The sequence below is a fragment of the Macrobrachium nipponense genome, chromosome 1, assembly GCF_015104395.2.
Source record: "Macrobrachium nipponense isolate FS-2020 chromosome 1, ASM1510439v2, whole genome shotgun sequence".
In the NCBI taxonomy this organism is placed as follows: domain Eukaryota; kingdom Metazoa; phylum Arthropoda; class Malacostraca; order Decapoda; family Palaemonidae; genus Macrobrachium; species Macrobrachium nipponense.
Genome location: NC_087200.1, coordinates 172,735,428 through 172,757,093, shown reverse-complemented (window position 1 = coordinate 172,757,093; position 21,666 = coordinate 172,735,428). Strand labels below are relative to the sequence as shown.

Here is a 21,666-nt window from a genome sequence, read left to right as displayed (position 1 = left end):
GATTAACAGCTCTCCTAGGGCTGGCCCGAAGGATTAGATATTTTTACGTGGCTAGGAACCAACTGGTTACCTAGCAACGAGACCTACAGCTTATTGTGGGGATCCGAACCACATTGAGAAATGAATTTCTATCACCAGAAATAAATTCCTCTGATTTCACGTTGGCATAGCAGGGGATCGAACCCGGAACCTGAGATCGGTAGTCGAGCAGTAAACAACTCGTCCAGCGAGAAACTATGATACTCTGCAGAGCGAGTTATACGCGCTAAATTTGGAGGTGCAGGCGCTAATAGTACTAATGAAAGATATCAAAAATGGCAAAACAGGCTAACTCCTTAGATGACGTTTCAGCTCTAAGACTGGTATGAAGAAATGCAACAGCAGCTTGAGGAACTAATGTTTGGTCGTCCACTGACCCATGTCATTGGAGGAACGAGATTCTTTGAGGTGGGCTCCGACGTTAGGCGTATTGAAACTGCTACACCTGGGTAGTACCGATTCCCACGGTCTAGGTATATACCTAGACCGTGCCGATTCCCAACCTGCATTGGAAACGCTGAATTTGTCACACCTCCCCCAGCATTGTTTTCAATGGACATGGCATTAGCGGGTGGCAGTTTTCCTCCTATGGTTGATAATAGCTTTAGGGCAGAGGTTCTCAAACTTTTTAACTCCTCGACCCCCTTATGAAGTTTCGAATTTTTTATTGACCCCCTAGACTAGCATTTAATATTAAAAAAAAACAATGTCAGAATCAATTAGAGTAGTATTAGTTTAGTACTTAACATTCGGTATGATAAAAAAAGTAACACCTTGTAAGAAAATGTTTGAAACTAGATGCAAGAGTATATGTAACTTAATTCTCCGACACGTTAGTTATTTATAGGCCCCCTTTTTACCCCGACTCAGTTATTCATCGACCCCCTTTTGACCCCCTGACTATTCATAGACCCCTTGGATGATCCTATTGACCCCTGGGGGTCGATATCGACCACTTTGAGAACCCCTGCGTTTCCGTCGCCTCCACAAGGGCATGGCGTCTCAAAACAAGAAACTAGGCCTACTTTTGCGCCCAGAAAAAGCAGTTAAGGATTATAAACGAAAACTTCCTTTCACTGAAAATTAGATTTTGGATTTAAAGGAGTTTGGGGATTCACCTCCTTTAAATATACCTAGGGTCTTTGTAAGTCAAAATTTGTAACAATGCAAATATACCGGTGTTGTAAACGTGATATGAATGATAGTGGAGGTAAAATACGCAAAAGGGAAAAATAAGAAGAAAAAGGGGCAAGACGTGACTTTTTTGCCTTTAGTCTTTACTAATCTACAAAACCACGATTTATTTTAGAGTTAAAATCTTTTGGTAAAGAATCTTTATGAATGTTAGCTTTTTTCATTCTTGATGACCAGCTCTTTATTATTCTGTAACATTTGCTCCATAATTCATGGATTTTATACTTTGTTTTCTACGAAAATTCCAGCCTGGCTCTATGATACAAAAGTTCATATAAGACAAATGTACCCCTAAACGTGGATAAAAGAATGATAACTTGAAATTTATTTTAAGGAACTTATATTGCATAGAAGTTAAATGGAAGAGAATAAAAGATGATTAAAATAAGGAGCGGAAGTGATTGTAAGACATAAAATATCGTATTTCAAGGCAGAATTAGAAGTACTACCGAATTTAGCACTCTGTAGGGAAAAAAAATAAAACAGAGGCAAAAAACAATAAAAAAAGATAACGTTAGGTAAACAGAACAACACATTCGTTGTATAACGAAACAGGTGGCAAATAAATAGGTAAAGAAAAATGGATTGTGAGCACTAGTGAGACAATTATCAATTACTCTGTCAATGAACCTCACAGGGTGCACTGTAGGCATTTCTAATTTTTTCTTTTTTCACAGCGTCCCTTCGGCCTGTAGCTGCAACCCCTTTCGTTCCTTTTACTGTACCTCCATTCATATTATCTTTATGTCATATGCAACTGCGAGGTTTTCCACCTGTTACACCTTCCAAACCTACCTATTCTCAATTTACTTTTCAGCGCTGATTGACCTCATAGGTCCCAGTTGTAGGCCTTTGGCCTAAACTCTATTTCATTCCTAATTATCAGTTCGTTAATTATCATTTAGTTTAATTTTGGACAAGATGCCATATATGTAGGTCTCTGTCACAACCTTGATTTTTTTTATTTATTTTATTTTATTTTATTTATTTTTTAGAGAACCTTTAGGTAATGCTGTACCATGAATGATGAGCACTTGATAGATTTTCGTCCAAATACATTTCATCACTTTCCAGTTACTTTAATGTAAAGTGGAATGCAGTTGTGACCTACTATATATATATATATATATATATATATATATATATATATATATATATATATATTGTTCAGTTCGCACAGTTATTTTTTATGCGGTTTTGAATGACGATTGGTGTAATGATCTACACACGTGTTGACAGTTACTAGCAGTTTAATCTAGTGCCTTCTTTTCTGGTTAATCACTGGCGATAGGGTAATTGCAGCGTTCGTCATGCACACGGAGACAGTAATATGCCTGTCAGTGCAATATAGATAATAGGCATGCAGCTGTCAATGGAGGATGATACTTGTCTCAGGAAATCCTGTTTTCTTCCGGAATATCAACTTGAGTTTTATCATTTTTCAACCGAATCATTTTCAGTCACACTATTCCATCTGAACCTCATCGTCATTTTTCAGTTAATCTTGAATGAGTGACATTTGCAAAGGCTGCACGGTGCAAGTTGTGCTTTCTAAGAATCCTGATTCATGCACAGATGAATGGCAAGACTATTGTAAGCTATACAGAACTCGGATCTTAAATCACAATATGTACAACAATAAAGCAAATGGATCTAACATTGTCAACCTAAATGATATTATTCCAATTGCTGGACCTTTGCACATCGGGAGGTTTTCTAGCGTAGTTACTGATTGGCACGACTTTAATCATCCTGTGACCTGCTCATGCGCCATTTACCTTTGGAATTGCGGGTGCCAAGGTCATAACAATCGTTGGCACCGCCTCCTCAGTCTCCTGACGGTAAAATCGATGGGGAGGCCCAGATACACCTTGGTCTTGCAAGGACTTTCATTTCCTCAGGTAGTTTCGTCCTCAGAATGCTCGTCACCTTTTCTGGCCTTTTGTCAGCCTGGCCTTCACTTGATTGGCATGACCGGACCTTGAGGGTGTGGCTGCTTATTTTTGGTGGGAAAATTGACAGAGCCCCCTTACTCAGCGATTGCCATGCGTCAGATATTTTCGTTCGGCATGTAACAGTAATTCTGTCAATGACTGCACGGCGGCTCTGTTCAATTACCTGATGGAGGAGAAGACGGGAATGAAGTGTCAAAGGCTATCCCTCATGAGGCATCGTGAATGAAGAGAATGGTATTTTGAACTGCCTTCAGCCAGAACTTCTCCCGAAGGAATGATGCAGTGCTTATAAGTCTGACCACCAATGGTGGCCTATTAAGTTTTTTAGAGGGAATCTCTACAGCATCAGTTGATGAACCGGTATAATTCATCACTCGATGAAAGAAAGGTTAAGGAACAATTTGAATATTTTGTACAAAAATACTTTTCCATTTCTCTGGATATTTAGGTAAAGGGAATTCCGAAACCACTGTTAGGGCATCTACATCGTTTTATATGCAAAAAGATGAGAATGTACAGGGAAAATTAAAGTTGGTTTACACACACACACACACACACACACACACACACACACACACACACACACATAAACTACTTAAGGAGCTTTCACGGTCTTAGGTGTAGTATATTAGTATAAGTTATTTTGAAGAATACTTTCCAATGTTATTAGAGAAGGACTGAATAAAGTTTATGCAGTCATAAATGCTTAGAAAAACTAGTGTGATAATATCTCTCTATAGACAAACTTCTCTTCCTTGTGGTTTCTATGGCTCGTGATAGATATTACTACCCTTTGTCGGCGGTTAGTGTTTTTTTTTTTCTTTTTTTTACGAGTAACGGTATACAGATACTGATAACTTCACCTTTACATGGATTTTTTAATTAATTAATTAATTTTTTTGAGGATTATTTATGGTGGTGCCTGCTTTTCGTGGCTTGGAATGATGGTGGGAACAGGGACCTGGACCAACCAACCCGCTCCAATCAGCAACGCACACTTTGGGTTTGAACACCCCTTCAGGAGCAGCAGGCCTGTCAGCTCCGCCTTCCATCAAATTCTGTTATCGCTCAGCCAGCTAATCAGCACCCAGGACCAGTGACTAGAGAAGCAGCGAGGATGGGGAGAGCATTCCACATCCGTACTGTCACTCCCGAAACGTGGATGAACCCACTGTGCAGAGAACTTCCACAACATTATCCATTCATACACCTGCAGAGAAGGCTCATCAACAGATCGCCGAACCTCCTACTCACCCCGTCATCCCCGTAGGAGGGTAGTGCCGTCAGTGCACCTCATGCGGTGCAACGTAGGCATTATTCAAGGTTCTTTGCAGCGTCCCTTCGGCCTCTAGCTGCAACCCCCTTTCATTCCGTTTACTGTACGTCCATTCATAGTCTCTTTTTTTCTGCCATTTTGTAACAGTTGATTCATAGTGCAACTGCTTCGAAGTTTTCCTCCAGTTACACCTTTCAAGCCTTTTCACTGTCAATTTCCATTTCACCGCTAAATGGCCGTAGTTGCCCCAGTGCTTGGCATGTATGGCAAAAGTCTATAAACCAATCAGTCACACCGTCATTCACCTCTATATCGCCTGGATATGAAGGGCCTTTTCCAGTGCCTCTCTCGCTTCTTCTGTCCAGCACTTTCTAGGTCTCTCTTTTCTCCCTCCTCTTGACGCTCCCAATTGTACATCTTTCTACAGACCTACTGTTATCCACCATTCTCTCCCCATGATTAAGCTGTCTCAAAGCATGGTCATTCCATTGAGGAGCGAGAGATGTGTATTTCTGGTGATAGAAGTTCACTCTCGACGTGGTTCGGAAGTCACGGAAAGCCGTTGGTCCCGTTGCTGAATAACCATGCAACGTAAAAACACCATACAAACAAATCAAAGCATGGTGATCAGTTCTTTTAATTATACCAACCTTTTTTAAGACTTGTATGTTCCTGGCATTTCTTCTCCTGCCAAATGTTCTACGCAGATTCTACTCGTTGTTCTCAAGCTAGGCAGAGAGAGGAATAAAATCTTCCACTTACCTTTCCATCTATTTGATCATCTTTACCAATTTACTTTTTCTCCTCACTTATGCCTTTTCTCTCCCCATTTCTTCCCTTCAAAATGACTCTCGGAGACTGGTTGGCCTCCTCCTCCTGGGTGGCTGCTGATGTATATTTTTTTAGTTTTTTATGGTCTTATAGGCTTATGTTATTTGCGCTTTATGATGTATTTTTCTTCGTAGGCCATGTACTTGCAAGAATAGAAGAGATTGCTGTCTACTTTGTTTATTTTGTATTATGTCTCTTTGTGGACAAATTTGTACTAATAATTGTATATTTTTGTCAATGAAATAACTAACTATATATATATATATATATATATATATATATATATATATATATATATATATATGTGTGTGTGTGTGTATATATATATTATATATATATATTATATATATATATATAATATATATATATATATATATATATATTAATATATATATATATATTATAATATATATTATATATAAATATATATATATATATATAATATATATATATATATATATAAATATATATATATGATATATATATAATATATAAGTATATACAGAAAGATTATTATATATTAGAGTAAGTAATATTATTTATTATAACATCCCCTATATATAAGATATATATATATATATATATATATCATATATATATATACATATATATATATATATATATATATATATTACGTAGGACAGCAGTTTTGCATTGAATCATGTGTTTTAGTGTATAGTGAAGTATTTGCAATAGCATCATTGCCAACATAAATACCAGCTATATCTTCATTATTTTCTTGGCCTGTAGTGCAATCTCTAAACGGATAAGTTGGATGAAATGAAAGCTCTTGCATTTTGACAAATAATGCCTGTCAGTTACGTGATGCGCCATTCTCTTGTCTCTGTTGGCCTTACTTTTTCTAGACCCATCAGTTGATCGTTTATCGAAATGGAGATGAATTGCATTATTGGAGGTCTTCTAAAATAGCCATTGTCAATACTAGATCGGTAAGTAAAGTAACGAAACTAAACCATGGAAGTAATCTCTCTCTCTCTCTCTCTCTCTCTCTCTCTCTCTCTCTCTCTCTCTCTCCATCCCTTAATGAATGTGACCCTTCTGAAGTCAATATGGTGACTGTGCTCAGGAAGGGTCCTGAGAGCGATGCCGAAGGAATCAATAAATGTGTAAAGAGGAATTAGTAAAAAAAGGAGAGAGGGAGAATCCACAAGTCTCTCCCGCAGGGGGGTAGTGCCGTCAGTGCACCTCCTCCGGTGCAATTTAGGCATTACTTAAGGTTCTTTGCAGCGTTCCTTCGGTCCCTAGCTGCAACTACTTTCATTCTTTTTGCTGTACCTCCGTTCATATTCTCTTTCTTCCATCTTACTTTCCACCCTCTCCTAACAATTGTTTCATAGCGCATCTGCGAGGTTTTCTTCCTGTTACACCTTTCAGTCATTTTACCGTCAATTTCCGTTTCAGTTCTCTGTGACACAACAGTCATCAAAAGTATTCATATTCTGTTTTAAATCAAGACAACACTAGGACACATTTTAAGAACGGTATTATTCTAATGTTCGTTTTGTTATAATAGTATTTATTTTTTTCAGTTAACTTTTATATTTTGACATCAGGCTAATAGAGGGCGGTGTTGTTGTACCCACAGCCTTAGTGACATGTCCGTCATTGGTGTTTCGTTTATATTTGGGTACCTTCCGAGTCGAGGAAAACGGGAAGTGTTCCTCATCCTGAGATTGTTAGGCGAGTACTTCCGGATTTACCGACTGAAGGTATCTGTCTTTCGGTAAGACTCTTATAACAAATCCATATTGGTGTATTTCAACCACATTGCATTTTATTGTTATTGTGAATTATGACTGGCTTCAGTTATCGGCAATTTTGACTGATTAAAATTATTGTCGCCAGGAAAGTGCGTTTGTGAATTGCTTCTGTGCTGTTGATGGTTACGTAGTACAGTTACTCACCTAATTAAGTTCACGGATACCCGAGTGTTTGAGAGAGATTTCCATTTCACTCCTTTCTGGATGACAGGTTTCTGGGAGTGCGAAACTAGCCAAGTGTTCAACCACCTAACTCAGCTGTAGAAAGTTTCGGTGTGTGCCCGTCTTACGTCACTATACAAACCCGTTGTCCAGAAAGGGGCTGGATGGAATTCAGCTTTATGCCCGGAGACATCCGTGAACTTATTATAATGGAGTGCCTGACTACATTGTGGGGATATTGTGTACTTTTGAAAATGATGCTTATTTGGGTAGAGCTTATTTCCCTTAATATCTGTCATTAAATGTTCGTAGTGTTCTGACGTAAGTAGTATAACGAAAAGAATCGTGTAAGTTGTAAATTGGTATTGCTATTGAAATAAGTCTTAAGTAATATATCACACAAACCCAGTCGCCAGGACAGAGTATCACCAAGGTCCTCGCTGACATCAAGTTTGTGCTGTAAATTCTGATAATTTTATTACTGTTGCCATACTGAGAGAAGCATTTCGATTGTTGTTGAGAATGATAATGAAAGTAATTGTAAGAGAAATTTAGTTTTATCTACTTTTTAGTGACGTCACTAAAGCTGCTGTACATTTTGGTCGTTGTTTGTTATTGTCCAAGTATTCCCAAAAAATACTCCCTAATCGTGTTTGTGTGCTTTGCCTTAAGATAATATAAGAGAGAGAAGGAATGAATGATCCGATTTAGTAATGTAAGCATTTTTTAAAGACAGTCCAGTAAAAAATTCCCTTTTCTCGTTTGCAGATAAGAGAGGATCCATTGATATCCAGGTTTTTCCTAATGAAGAATAGGTAAGTAGAAAATTGAGTGTCTTGACTATACTCTGTTTTTTTTCCATCTGTCCCTCCGCCTGTGGTGTTTTCGTATGGTAACACAGCGTCCCGGGCATTAGATAATTACATTCAGCTTACATTCAACAATAATAATAATATCCCATTTCGAATATTAACGGTGTACTTCGCATACAGTAAATTATTGAAACACTTTTCAGTTGCAAATGTACACCCAGATATCCTTTTATTTACCTAAAACTTACACATACCGTAACTATTTAAATGCCGGGACGCAGTGTTACCATACAAAAACCACGGGCGGATGGACAGATGGAAAAAACAGAGTACAGTGAAGTGTAGTACAGGTAAATTTGTCATTCGTGATCTTAAAAAACAAACTGATTGCATTACCCAAAAGGCACAGTACACACTTTCTTGTTGCAAGTGGGTTAGAGAATAAGATTATCTGACGCTTCAGCATATCTAGGTAGTACTATGTAAACAAATGGTTGAGTGCAAGGTCATGAGGCCCAATGTTCATAAATCAAATCAGATAGGTTAAAAATAGATATCTTTAGACTAAGCACCAGATGAATATACTGTGTATTATTATTCTCTCTCTCTCTCTCTCTCTCTGTATATTCCTACGTATAAAGGCAGATAGGCAGAGATACATACATACATAAATACATACATATATGTATGTATGTATGTATGTATGTATAGTGTGTGTGTACTGGTAGAGACCAAATAGGAAGTGCTAATGTTGCGTGGTAAAAAGAGAGAGTAGTTGCCGAGAAGTCCCCATATGAAAATGAATGATGGAAACAGGTCTGAAACAATGCCTCATAGTTGCGAATGTCTTTGTGGGTTGGGCGATGTGAAAAGTCAGAGATAATATGTATAAGACATAGGCGCACAGTTGTAGGATAGGAAAATGGTTCCTGAATGATTTTTAGAATGTCCCAAGTGTGCAGATAATAGTGTTAATTTGGGATAGCGAAGAAAAACTGCAGAAAAATGAGTGTTTGGATCGGAAGAAGGTTCCAGGGGGGTGGAGCAGTAAATGTCAACCTGGATTGCTGAAGACTGGACTAGTTGATTGGTGCATACTTCTGATAGATAGTACAGGGACCAGACGATAGTAGCACGAGAGTAGTGACTATCAGATGAGGCGAGCCAACGAGGAAATATATATGGAAGCAACACTTGAATTTATATAGAAATTGTTTTACCAACTCCTTTTATGGAAGAGAAGTCTGGATATAGAAAAAAGGTTTAGGTGATGGATTATATTGTTTAATGTATATATGACGTAAGAGAGATTGCGATGGTGAGATGTGTAGAGATAAGTAGAGTTTATTTTTTCTAGATATTTAACCATGAAGGAAATATATACATATATATATATATTATATATATATATATATATATATATATATATATATATATATATATATATATATATATATATCTTCTAAGTGTTTGGAGGAAGGAGGCGAGGAAGACCTGGTAAGTTTAGATAGATTTGATGGGAGAGATACTGGAATGGATGGATCATTCATATTCATATCCAGGAAGCAAGAGTGTATGAATGTTGTTTTGCTTTTAATCCATCTTAGAGGCAAAAGCTTCATTTTATATATATACATACAATACATATATATATATATATATATATATATAATATACATATATATTATTATATACTTTTTATATAATACACATATACCAAGTATAGATGCAGAATATTTTTTTTGCCAGACATACATACATTTATAACTGAATCACGAAAGTTTAGAAGGTGATGAGTATTATAAATAAGGTAGAAGCCATGAAGGAAAGTGAAACAATGGGGTAGCTGCAAGATCTTTCGACTCAATGTCCTTTACTTAGCAGTCCGTTAGGTAAAGAACGTTGAGTCGAAAGATCTTGAAGCTACTCCATTGTTTCACTTTCCTTCTTGGGTTTCTTTTACCTTTATTTATTTTCATACATACATACATACATATATATAATATAATATATACATATATATATATATATATATATATATATATATATATATAATATAAAGGATCTTATTTATTGCGTCGTGAAGCAGAAAGATACACCTGGGAGAAAAAGAGCCAACCACTGCAGACTGCAGTCATTGAGGGGATCCATTTATTTCCAAAGTTAGAGCACCTTCAACTTAGTTTATGGAGTTTTTATCCACCTGAGAGAGAGAGAGAGAAATGATTATGTCAGGAAGTAAAAGACCTTTCGTGATGTAAAGCCAGGCAAGTTATAGTTATGCGATGGAACTTACCCCTCGTAGTCTAAAGCAACATGTCTTTACTTTAATCAATAACTTGTTATTGACGTCTACGACGGTAGCATAAACGGCTTAATGCCGAAGGAGGGAAGTGGGTCTGTTGAAGGAAAGAAATACACTTGCGCTCAAACGTCTTTTGAATTCCTTGTGGTAATTTTTTCAACTCAAATTTTGTTTCCTTATGTAATTAAAAAGCAATTTAATCCAAATGTAAGCGATAGGTTAGAGGGGTTTTGGCTACAGGTGAAAAAAAGGGGTTTTAAGGGGAAAGGTGTTGTGGACTGCGCGCGCAGGTCCACTTGCACACCGACCGGGCCCAGCCCCGCCCTCTCCTTTTGCAGCCGAAGTAGTTAGGCCGTGTGTGTTGCGAGGGCTACATCTCCCCGTTCTTGCAAGCCTTAGGCATTCGACGTCTTCTCACTTTCCTTCCTTGACGATTCTTTGGGAAATCTACCGAAAGAGTCATCATGGTGAGTCTTAGGTTTTGCAAGCACTTGTTTCGCTAATCGAAAGGACAAATGAAATACCTACGTTATTTTCGCGACTCTTGCGTCTATTCCGTCGCAAGTTACGTTTTGCGTCGTGGTCGTGCTGCGTTTAATTAATCCGGCATGTAAGAACGAAGCAGTACATTTTACTGTCATTATTTCGATATAAAGCCGCCCCGATCTATATGTTCCAGTTAAAGTTTTGTCAGATTGAGAGTTTGTTTATTCCGCACTGTCATTGCGTGTAACAATCAACCGACTTGATGTTTAGATCGAGTGTACGAATGCTCATGATTGTATCACGTTAGTCCTCTTCATAAATTTATCTAGAATAAAACTAAAATTCCCGAATTCCTGTAAGGATGACTTGGCATTCCTCCCTCTGTTCGGGTCATCATTTTAATCGATGAACTTTGGCGCTGGAATTTTTAGGGATAAATCCCCAAGTTCCAATCGATATTTGTGGAGCGGAAGTTAGGGACATGAATAATGCACTTATCTATGTGAATACACCATAACAATAAGGCATTACGCACACAGACACAGACACACATGTAATATAATATTATATATATATATATATTATATATTATTAATATGTGTGTGTGTATTATATGTGCGTAGGAGCATGTAAAATCAAATAGCGGGAACGTTGCAATTTTTTTTTTTTAATAGCCAGACGAAAACAAGGTTCATAGGTATTATTCCAATTACAATGGCATCAAATCTCACGGCATAAATCACGCGCCTGCCTCCACCCGTATAATAGACTGCACATAGCTAACGATTACAGCGATTTTAATAGAAAGAATGCAATGACGAATGCGCGCATAGCAGGCGTTGCTCCAGGGAGTGTGTCATGTAATTAGAATGGATGGTTATGAGAGACAGAGAGAGAGAGAGAGAGAATGCTCCCCTAACTCAGCGGAGTAATGCAGGAAAGCAGGAGAGAGGAAAACAGAGCGAGAGAAAGAAAAGAGGTGATCCTACCAATCTGTCAAATAGAGCTGAAATCTTTCTCACCTTTAAAATCTTTAAAGCTCTCCAGATATCGCCCACATTTCTCTCTCTCTCTCTCTCTCTCTCTCTCTCTCTCTCCTTCCGCCCCCAACCGTGTCCACTGATGTAAAGCAATCTCAAGTAATGATCATTAAATGTTGATTGAATCAATTGTTCCCGTCTTTGTTAATAAATGTAATATTCTTAGTCCTGAGTCGACTTTGTTTGTTTGTCTGCAGAGAATGAAGCAAAGGATTACAAAGGATTACAATGTAGACATTTGAGTCGAATTTGTATGAAAAGGAAGGTGATTGGGAGGAAAAATAGTTTTTTTATAAAACACAACACATTTAGTAGTATTTGGGGAAGTTTGTTTTATACTAAACCTACTCATGATCCGCCATTGAAGGGTTTATATCGAGGTTCGAAAAATTAAAGTGAAGTGGACATGACGAAATGAGAGAGAGAGGAAATAAGCACGTATATAATGAGAGGTTAGAATGGGGCAGCCCCAATATTTTTTTATATCTTTTTTTTTCATTTTGGTTCTGTGAACGTTACATTTATATATTGGTTAATTTCATCTGCAGTCAGTTTAGGGACTTCAGTAATTGCACCCTAGATTTCAGATTATTTTAATGAGAAGGACATCGGTGTTGGATCAATAATGACTTATTTTCATTTTTGTTGTTCATTTGGACATCTATGCTCACCACGAGTGTTTCCACGCGCCTTTGCACTAAACACACAACACAACACGCACACAACACACACACACACACACCAACAAACACATGAAAACGAATGAACAAAATCCGACTAAGCCATTCACCACCCATGTCTAGTTAATCAATATGGATAATTTGAAATTTAACTCTAAGGTAGATTTACGATTTATCGTTTTAATTTAGTAGCACAGTAATTAAGCAGGGAAACTTGATTATATTATTATCAATATTGATAATGAATAGTGGCATATCTCAGTTACTATGGTCACTTATTTATAGATAAGTACGTAATGCATTAATGAATGCCTTCTCTAACTATTACCCATATATTGGGCGTCTGTGCCTTCGGAAATAGCTGACAAGCGCAAACCCGAAATTAGTTTAATTCCCAAAGAAATTTTTTATTTTTTGTTAACAATGCGTGAATAGCACAAGATAGTTGGATTGATATAAACAAAAAAAACAGGGAAATTAATCCTGCATACATATAATAAATATAAAAATATATATAATATATATATATAGATATATACAATAGATAATGTGTGTGTGGTGATGTGTGTGTGGTGTCAAATTACCAATTACCGAACTACATCAATTACTTATGTTTTTTTTTTTTTTTTTTTTTTTTTTCAGGGTCACCCCCGTCGCCAATAACCAGTTCAATAAAAGAGACATGGTTATTGTTATCCTTTCACATCTTTGTGTGTGCTTGAGTGACGAGCATTTGCCCGAAAGTCCGAATCCACTTTACGAGGAACTTTTTTTTTTTTATACATGTTTGCTTTTAAGGTAAAATAGTTCCACATCCTCCTCTCTCTCTCTCTCTCTCTCTCTCTCTCTCTCTCTCTCTCTCTCTCTCTCTCTCTCTCTCTTTTACGAGGCACGCACGACGGAAGTGATCGTAAATGGATTGTAAAATGCCTTGATGTTACAAACCTCAGTTCAGGTGAGCGACTCATTCATTTGAATGAGCAGGAATTTCATTGGTAATGTTTTGTTTTGCCTGTTTTGGAAAAAATAGCGAAAAATTACTTGCAATTGTGGAGCAGGGGATAGATGTGTTCTTGAGTTTTTACCATGAATTATGTTTTTTTTTTCGCTAACGAAGTTAGAAAGAGGATAATGGCTTTTTTTTAAGGAACATCACATGAACGAATGACCGGATTTGGATGAATCAGGGGGGGCACGCCCTCGTGACGTGAACCCCCACGAAAATGAGGTCATAGAGCCGATCACGTCTATGAAGGCGGGATGATCGTCGCACTGGAAACCATCTCACTTTATGCGACTAAAATAGCTATCGTCAAAAACTGGAGATTTTTTTTTTTGTGTCCTTTTCAGTATTTCGTGTCTGTTTTTCTTGCATAATAATATCATACTTTCTTAAGGACGAAGTCATTTATTCATTATTTAATTGAATATAGAATTTAGGCCAAATGCCAAGCGCTGGGACCAGTGAGGTGGTTCAACGCTGAAACGGAAATTGACGGTAAATGTTTGAAAGGTGTAACAGGAGGAAACCCTCAAAGCAGTTGCTCTATATGAATCAATTGTTAGGAGAGCGTGGAAAGTAAGATGGAAGAAAGAGAATATGAAAGGAGGTACTGTAAAAGGGACAATAGAGGTTGCAGCTAGGGGCCGACGGGAAGTTTCGAAGAACCTTAAGTAAAGCCTACAGTGCACCATACGAAATGCACTGACGGCGCTACCCGCTTACGGGGTTTATTCGTTATATTTTGGACTTAAGTAGGGTATCCTATCTGTTGAGAAATCTTGTGTGCGTTTTTCCTTAAAAGTGAACCTTATTGTTAACTCAGGCCTGTACACATTGCATATATAGGTATAGTTTTCAAGTATTTCATCTTGTATACTATACCTATATATGCAATGACATTTATAGAAGTAAAGGTCCAGTTTTGGGAAAAACTAACCCCGCCCCCCAACACCCATAAATAAACGCTGGGTACGGGTCTGTAACTGAAAGAGCTGTCATGTTAGTGCTACTCTTAACAGCGGCGTTTCAGTTTCTTTTTCCCTAAATTATAACAATTTCTGCCTTTCTTCCTCCGTTTCGCTATTCGTTTCTACCCTATTCAACCTTCTCTTGTTAGAATTAAGGGCTCTTACACACGATACTCGGCCAAGTGTGGTTTCGAAGCATCATACCGAAGCTGGTTTCGAAGCATCATACCGAAGCTGGTTTCGAAGCATCATACTGAAGCTGGTTTCGAAGCATCATACTGAAGCTGGTTTCGAAGCATCATACTGAAGCTGGTTTCGAAGCATCTTACCGAAGCTGGTTTCGCAGCATCATACCGAAGCTGGTTTCGAAGCATCATACCGAAGCTGGTTTCGAAGCATCATACTGAAGCTGGTTTCGAAGCATCATACCGAAGCTGGTTTCGAAGCATCATACCGAAGCTGGTTTCGAAGCATCATACCGAAGCTGGTTTCGAAGCATCATACTGAAGCTGGTTTCGAAGCATCATACCGAAGCTGTGCTCGGAAACTGCACGTGTAGGAACAACTAACAAAACTTACACATTAAATTCCGTGATGATAGACACCTGGAAACCATCACACGTCCATTGTTAATCCTATTTTCTGTACAATTGCCTGATCCCTCTACTGATCAAAATAGTATTTTAAAAAATCAGTCAAATTGCAGGAAAAACACTTAATCCTCAGACAGTATAACTAGCATGTGGAGACCAGGTTTCCGTAACATTTCTGAATTATTTTTTGCCCTTAATGCTGCTGACGATGGGAGTTTGTTTTGTTTTTACCGTCACGCGCACACACGCACACACAAATATATATATATATATATATATATATATATATATATATATATATATATATATATATATATATATATATTTATATCAAGGGTGGCAGTCAGTCCACCGAAATATAGTCCTTAGCTTTAATTCAAACCAGAGTGTTTTAATGGTCATTTTATACTTGAGCCGTATCATGTTTTAACCGAAGAATTTATTTACATAAACATATACATATAATTCATTGTTATCCTACCTACTATCAACTCGAAATAGGTTCAAATCCTGGTCAGGATATATGCTCTTATGAATTATTCTTGTTGTATTATATTTAGCTGATCTTTTACCTGTCTTATGCCAGCACTGGCTTTGTCGTAGAGCAGCCGTAATGAATTATTCCTTTCGCGGCTACGCCACGTTATTCCTAAGATATAGTGAATTCGATTTCTGTGGTGCATTTGTGGGGTGTGTATATATATATATATATATATATATATATATATATATATATATATATAGATATATATATATATATATATTATATATATATATATATATAGTTAATAGGGCACAATTGTTTTCACGGATACAAACATTCATTGAATAGAATGGCTTTCTCACTGTTAACCAGCTTTTTTGAAATTGCTTCATATTTTCTAATTATTTTCTTTACTTCATTGTTCAGGTTACTAATGGACACATAATGGGGTTCTTCCATTTACTCCAGTATTTTTACACGCGACAGCTGTTTCGTCAACCTATACGTATTGACGTTTTCAAGCGTACTGATACAAATATGAGGCCTACATGCGTTTTTGTGACGTCATGAGGACGGAAAGGTAGTACAATTGCCAGATACCTAGTTTTTAAGTATTTACAAAAGGACTATAGTGAAACATAAAATAAGACAAATAATAAATATGTTAACAACAGAAATTAAATAAAAAAGCTTGAAAGTAAGCCTTTATTATATGCACATTATACATAAATAATATTAATTAATTAATATATGTCTAATTCACTGAAAGTCAGTGTGCGCTCCTGTCCGCGTGTGGGGCTTTGTCCCACGCGGTGAAGACTGCCTCCTACACGAGGGCAAGGATCGGTCTGCCTCACGTTGGATGTTAAGGCATGGGACGTTGCATTGCGATGCTGACTGCTTCTGATATCAATAAACGATGTAGTTTGCCTTCCTTGTGTATTATTTTTGGTGTTTGTGAGAATTCTTGTAATGATGGTTTTTTATTGTGGGTATCACAAAGTGCTGATGAATGGCTTCCTTGGTTTCTGTGGGCCTGCATGCGACGTTTGAGTGTGGTGGTTGTGTGTCCGATATTAGCATTTTTGGGGGGACTGACATTGCTCGTCAGCACAGACAAACTTGTATACTATATCAGATTTAACCTCTTTCTCCAGTCGATGGGCCGTACTATTTTTCATTACCAAAGAGGCCGTAAGGTTTGGTTTGCAGTAAATCCTTGCTGTTATTTTGTTATATGGCGCTAGGGGGGTGGTTCCTTTCTTCGCAGTATACCAAAGGATGGCTTTCCTTTCATCTTCGTGGTGTTTGTTGTATGGTATCTGATGGTATATCACTATTTCTTTTTTTTTGTCTTTGTCTTGTGTGTTGTTCCTCGGGGTCGGATTATGGAAAGCCTCTAATCTCTTTTTGACAAACTTGCTGGATCATGTCATCTGGATATCCGTTATTTGTGAGCAGCTTGTTGAACTCTGTTGATCTCTTCGTTAGTCGCTTTCCACGTGGAACAGTGTGTTATGGCGCGTTTTATGTATGCATTACCACAGATCGTTTATATGCATCAGGGCATTCTCCTCTAGCATTTAAACATCTTCCAGCGTCGTCTTTTTAGTGTATACCCGGTGGTATTGTATTTGTTGTTCTTTTGGGTCACAAGTACGTCCAAGAAAGGAGCATCTTCTCCTCACTTCTTTCTACCGTAAAATTTAATGTAGAATTTGCTTGGAGTTTATTTACTAATTCTTCTATGTCATTGTCGCCCTTTGTTGTGATAAAGATATCATCAATATATCTCCCATAGATTCTGGGTTTTGGGTGTTCTTCAAATGTGACCTCTTCTGTGTGTGCCATGTATGCGTTTGCGAAAAGAACCCCGAGGGGGGAACCACCCATGACCACGCCGTCCTTTTGTCGATATATTCGCCCCTATGAGAGGAATGGGGCTTCCTTTGTACATGCTTCCAGCATCTCTTTTAAGATTTTTCGGGGATCGGTAATGGTGGTTTCTCAGAGCGGTATATCTTGTCCATGATGATTTGTATTGTTTCATCCTACTGGTACGTTAGTAAATAAAATAAACTTTCAACGTCCAGGGATGCTATGTCTTCGTCGGGTTGCGGTGTCCTTGCAGTAGGTCGATGAATTCCGTCGATGATTTTAGCGAGAACGTTGAGGGAATGTACGGCGTTATAATTTCATTCAATTTCTTAGCCACTTTATACATAGGATGATGTCATTTGGGATATAATGGGCCGTAGCGGGTTTCCCTGTTTGTGAATCTTGACTGTGCCGTAGCAGTATCCGGGCGCAAAAGTCTCCGATGATTTTTGGAGGAAAGCTTACTGTTCTCTGCTCTTTGTTCGCGTTTTTTCTGTTAGTCTCATCATTTTCTTTTTGAGGTCATTTGTTGGTCTTTTTTAAGTGGCTGAAACTTATTATTATCACTTATAGTATATTATCCATTTTGGTGTCGTATTCATCTCTATTCATTATGACGTACACTGCGGTTTTATCTCCTTTGCGTATTATTATGGTTTCGTTTTCTCTCAGTTTCTTTTGCTGCTTTTTTAACTGTGGACTGACTATGCGACTAAAGAGTTACCACGCGTTCTATTGGCCTCACCCAGTAATTCAGCGATGCACTCTTGTTTAAGTTCGATTTTGCGTTCTTCTTTCAGTCGCAGTAGTTTATCGATTAATACTTCTGTATTAATCCTCTTGGATTCAGGGTGTGGTTTTCGTATGTAATGGCAGTTCAGGCCTAGATTTAGTAACTGCTTTTGGTGGGTGTTCACTCAACTCTATTCCTGATAGGTTAATATACCCGGCTTTTTTCTCTTCGTTTCTCACTGGTCACCGTTTAATATCAGAAGCTTTTTGCTATGCCTTGCACTGACTATTTTCGAATCGCTTTTCTATTTCTCTTCCACTTGTTGTTGCACAGCACATTGGGTCTCTGTGGTAGTACTATTACAGAATTCACTCCACTTTGTTGCTTTCTTCTTGCAGTTTGGTGATCTTTTCTGCTGATTCTTCCATTCGTCGTCGGAGGCATTTTTTTCCACCTCGTTCCAACTCGACCGTGCCCGGCCATTATATTTAATACTTCTAGGGCACAATTTTTCACGGATACAACATTCATTGAATAGAATGGCTTTCTCACTGTTAACCAGCTTTTTGAAATTGCTTCATATTTTCTTATTATTTTCTTTACTTCATTGTTCAGGTTACTAATGGACACCTAATGGGGTTCTTCCATTTACTCCAGTATTTTTACACGCGACAGCTGTTTCGTCAACCTATACGTATTGACGTTTTCAAGCGTACTGATACAAATATGTTGTTTTGATTAGCTGACCTTGTGTCAGCACGGGCTCTTGCTCACAGAGCAGCCCGTAACGTACAAATATGAGCCTACATGCGTTTTGTGACGTCATGAGGACGGAAAGGTAGTACAATTGCCAGATACCTAGTTTTAAGTATTTACAAAAGACTATAGTGAAACATAAAATAAGACAAATAAATAAAATATGTTAACAACAGAAATTAAATAAACAAAGTTGAAAGTAAGTATTATATGCACATTATACATAAATATATATAATTACAATTATATGTCTAAATTCACTGAAAGTCAGTGTGCGCTCCTGTCCGCGTGTGTGGGGGCTTGTCCCACGCGGTTGAAGGACTGCCTCCTACACGAGGGCAAGGATCGGTCTGCCTCACGTTGGATGTTAAGGCTGGGACGTTGTATTGCGATGCTGACTGCTTCTGATATTCAATAAACGATTGTAGTTGCCTTCCTTGTGTATTATTTTGGTGTTTGTGAGAAGTTCTTGTAATGATGGTTTTTTTATTGTGGGTATCCACAAAGTGCTGATGAATGGCTCCTTGGTTTCTGTGGGCCTGCATGCGACGTTTGAGTGTGGTGGTTGTGTGTCCGATATAGCATTTTTGGGGGGACTGACATTGCTCGTCAGCACAGACAAATTGTATACTATCAGATTTAACCTCTTTCTCCGTCGATGGGGCCGTACTATTTTTCATTACCAAAGAGGCCGTAAGGTTTTGGTTTGCAGTAAATCCTTGCTGTTATTTTGTTATATGGCGCTAGGGGGGTGGTTCCTCTTCGCAGTATACCAAGGATGGCTTTCCTTTCATCTTCGTGGTGTTTGTTGTATGGTATCTGATGGTATATCACTATTTCTTTGTCTTTGTCTTGTGTGTTGTTCCTCGGGGTCGGATTATGGAAAGCTCTAATCTCTTTTTGACAAACTTGCTGGATCATGTCATCTGGATATCCGTTTATTTGTGAGCAGCTGTTGAACTCTGTTGATCTCTTCGTTAGTCGCTTTCCACGTGGACAGTGTGTTATGGCGCGTTTATGTATGCATTTACCACAGATCGTTATATGCATCAGGGCATTCTCCCTCTAGAAATAGAAAAGCATTCGAAAATAGTCAGTGCAAGGCATAGCAAAAAGCTTCTGATATTAAACGGTGGACCAGTGAGGAAACGAAGAGAAAAAAGCCGGTATATTAACCTATCAGGAATAGAGTTGAGTGAACACCAAAAGCAGTTACTAATCTAGGCCTGAACTGCCATTACATACGAAAACCACACCCTGAATCCAAGAGGATTAATACAGAAGTATTAATCGATAAAACTACTGCGACTGAAAGAAGAACGCAAAAATCGAACTTAAACAAAGAGCATCGCTGAATTACTGGGTGAGGCCAATAGAACACGTGGTAACTACTTTAGTCGCATAGTCAGTCCACAGTTAAAAAAAGCAGCAAAAGAACTGAGAGAAAAACGAAACCATAATAATACGCAAAGGAGATAAAAAACCGCAGTGTACGTCATAATGAATAGAGATGAATACGACACCAAAATGGATAATATACTAAGTGATAATAATAAGTTTCAGCCACTTAAAAAAGACCCAACAAATGACCTCAAAAAGAAAATGATGAGACTAACAGAAAAAGCGAACAAAGAGCAGAGAACAGTAAGCTTTCCAAAAATCATCGGAGACTTTGCGCCCGGATAACTGCTACGGCACAGTCAATTCATTCACAGGGAAACCCGCTACGGCCCATTATATCCCCAAATGACATCTCCTATGTATAAAGTGGCTAAGAAATTGAATGAAATTATAACGCCGTACATTCCCTCAACGTTCTCGCTAAAATCATCGACGGAATTCATCGACTACTGCAAGACACCGCACCCGACGAAGACATAGCATCCCTGGACGTTGAAAGTTTATTTTACTAACGTACCAGTGGATGAAACAATACAAATCATCATGGACAAGATACCGCTCTGAGAAAACCACCATTACCGATCCCCGAAAAAATCTTAAAAGAGATGCTGGAAGCATGTACAAAGGAAGCCCCATTCCTCTCACATAGGGGCGAAATATATCGACAAAAGGACGGCGTGGCAATGGGTTCCCCCCTCGGGGTTCTTTTCGCAAACGCATACATGGCACACACAGAAGAGGTCACATTTGAAGAACACCCAAAACCCAGAATCTATGGGAGATATATTGATGATATCTTTATCACAACAAAGGGCGACAATGACATAGAAGAATTAGTAAATAAACTCCAAGCAAATTCTACATTAAATTTTACGGTAGAAAGAAGTGAGGAGAAGATGCTCCCTTTCTTGGACGTACTTGTGACCAAAAGAACAACAAATACAATACCACCGTATACACTAAAAAGACAGACGCTGGAAGATGTTTAAATGCTAGAGGAGAATGCCCTGATGCATATAAACGATCTGTGGTAAATGCATACATAAAACGCGCCATAACACACTGTTCCACGTGGAAAGCGACTAACGAAGAGATCAACAGAGTTCAACAGCTGTCACAAAATAACGGATATCCAGATGACATGATCCAGCAAGTTGTCAAAAAGAGATTAGGAGGCTTTCCATAATCCGACCCCGAGGAAACAAAACACACAAGACAAAGACAAAGATAATAGTGATATACCATCAGATACCATACAACAAACACCACGAAGATGAAAGGAAAGCCAT

At 38.1% G+C, this 21,666-nt stretch overlaps 1 protein-coding gene across 1 annotated transcript in view; it reads left to right on the top strand.

Moving 5' to 3' along the window:
• The first annotated feature begins 10,687 nt into the window (after positions 1–10,687).
• LOC135219840 (tubulin alpha-3 chain-like) overlaps positions 10,688–21,666 on the top strand; it is a 45,407-nt gene continuing 34,428 nt past the window's right edge. Inside the window, exon 1 of the mRNA XM_064256952.1 lies at positions 10,688–10,822. Coding sequence (XP_064113022.1) covers positions 10,820–10,822 — 3 coding nt within the window. The 5' untranslated portion in view covers positions 10,688–10,819. The remainder of the gene's footprint in view (positions 10,823–21,666) is intronic.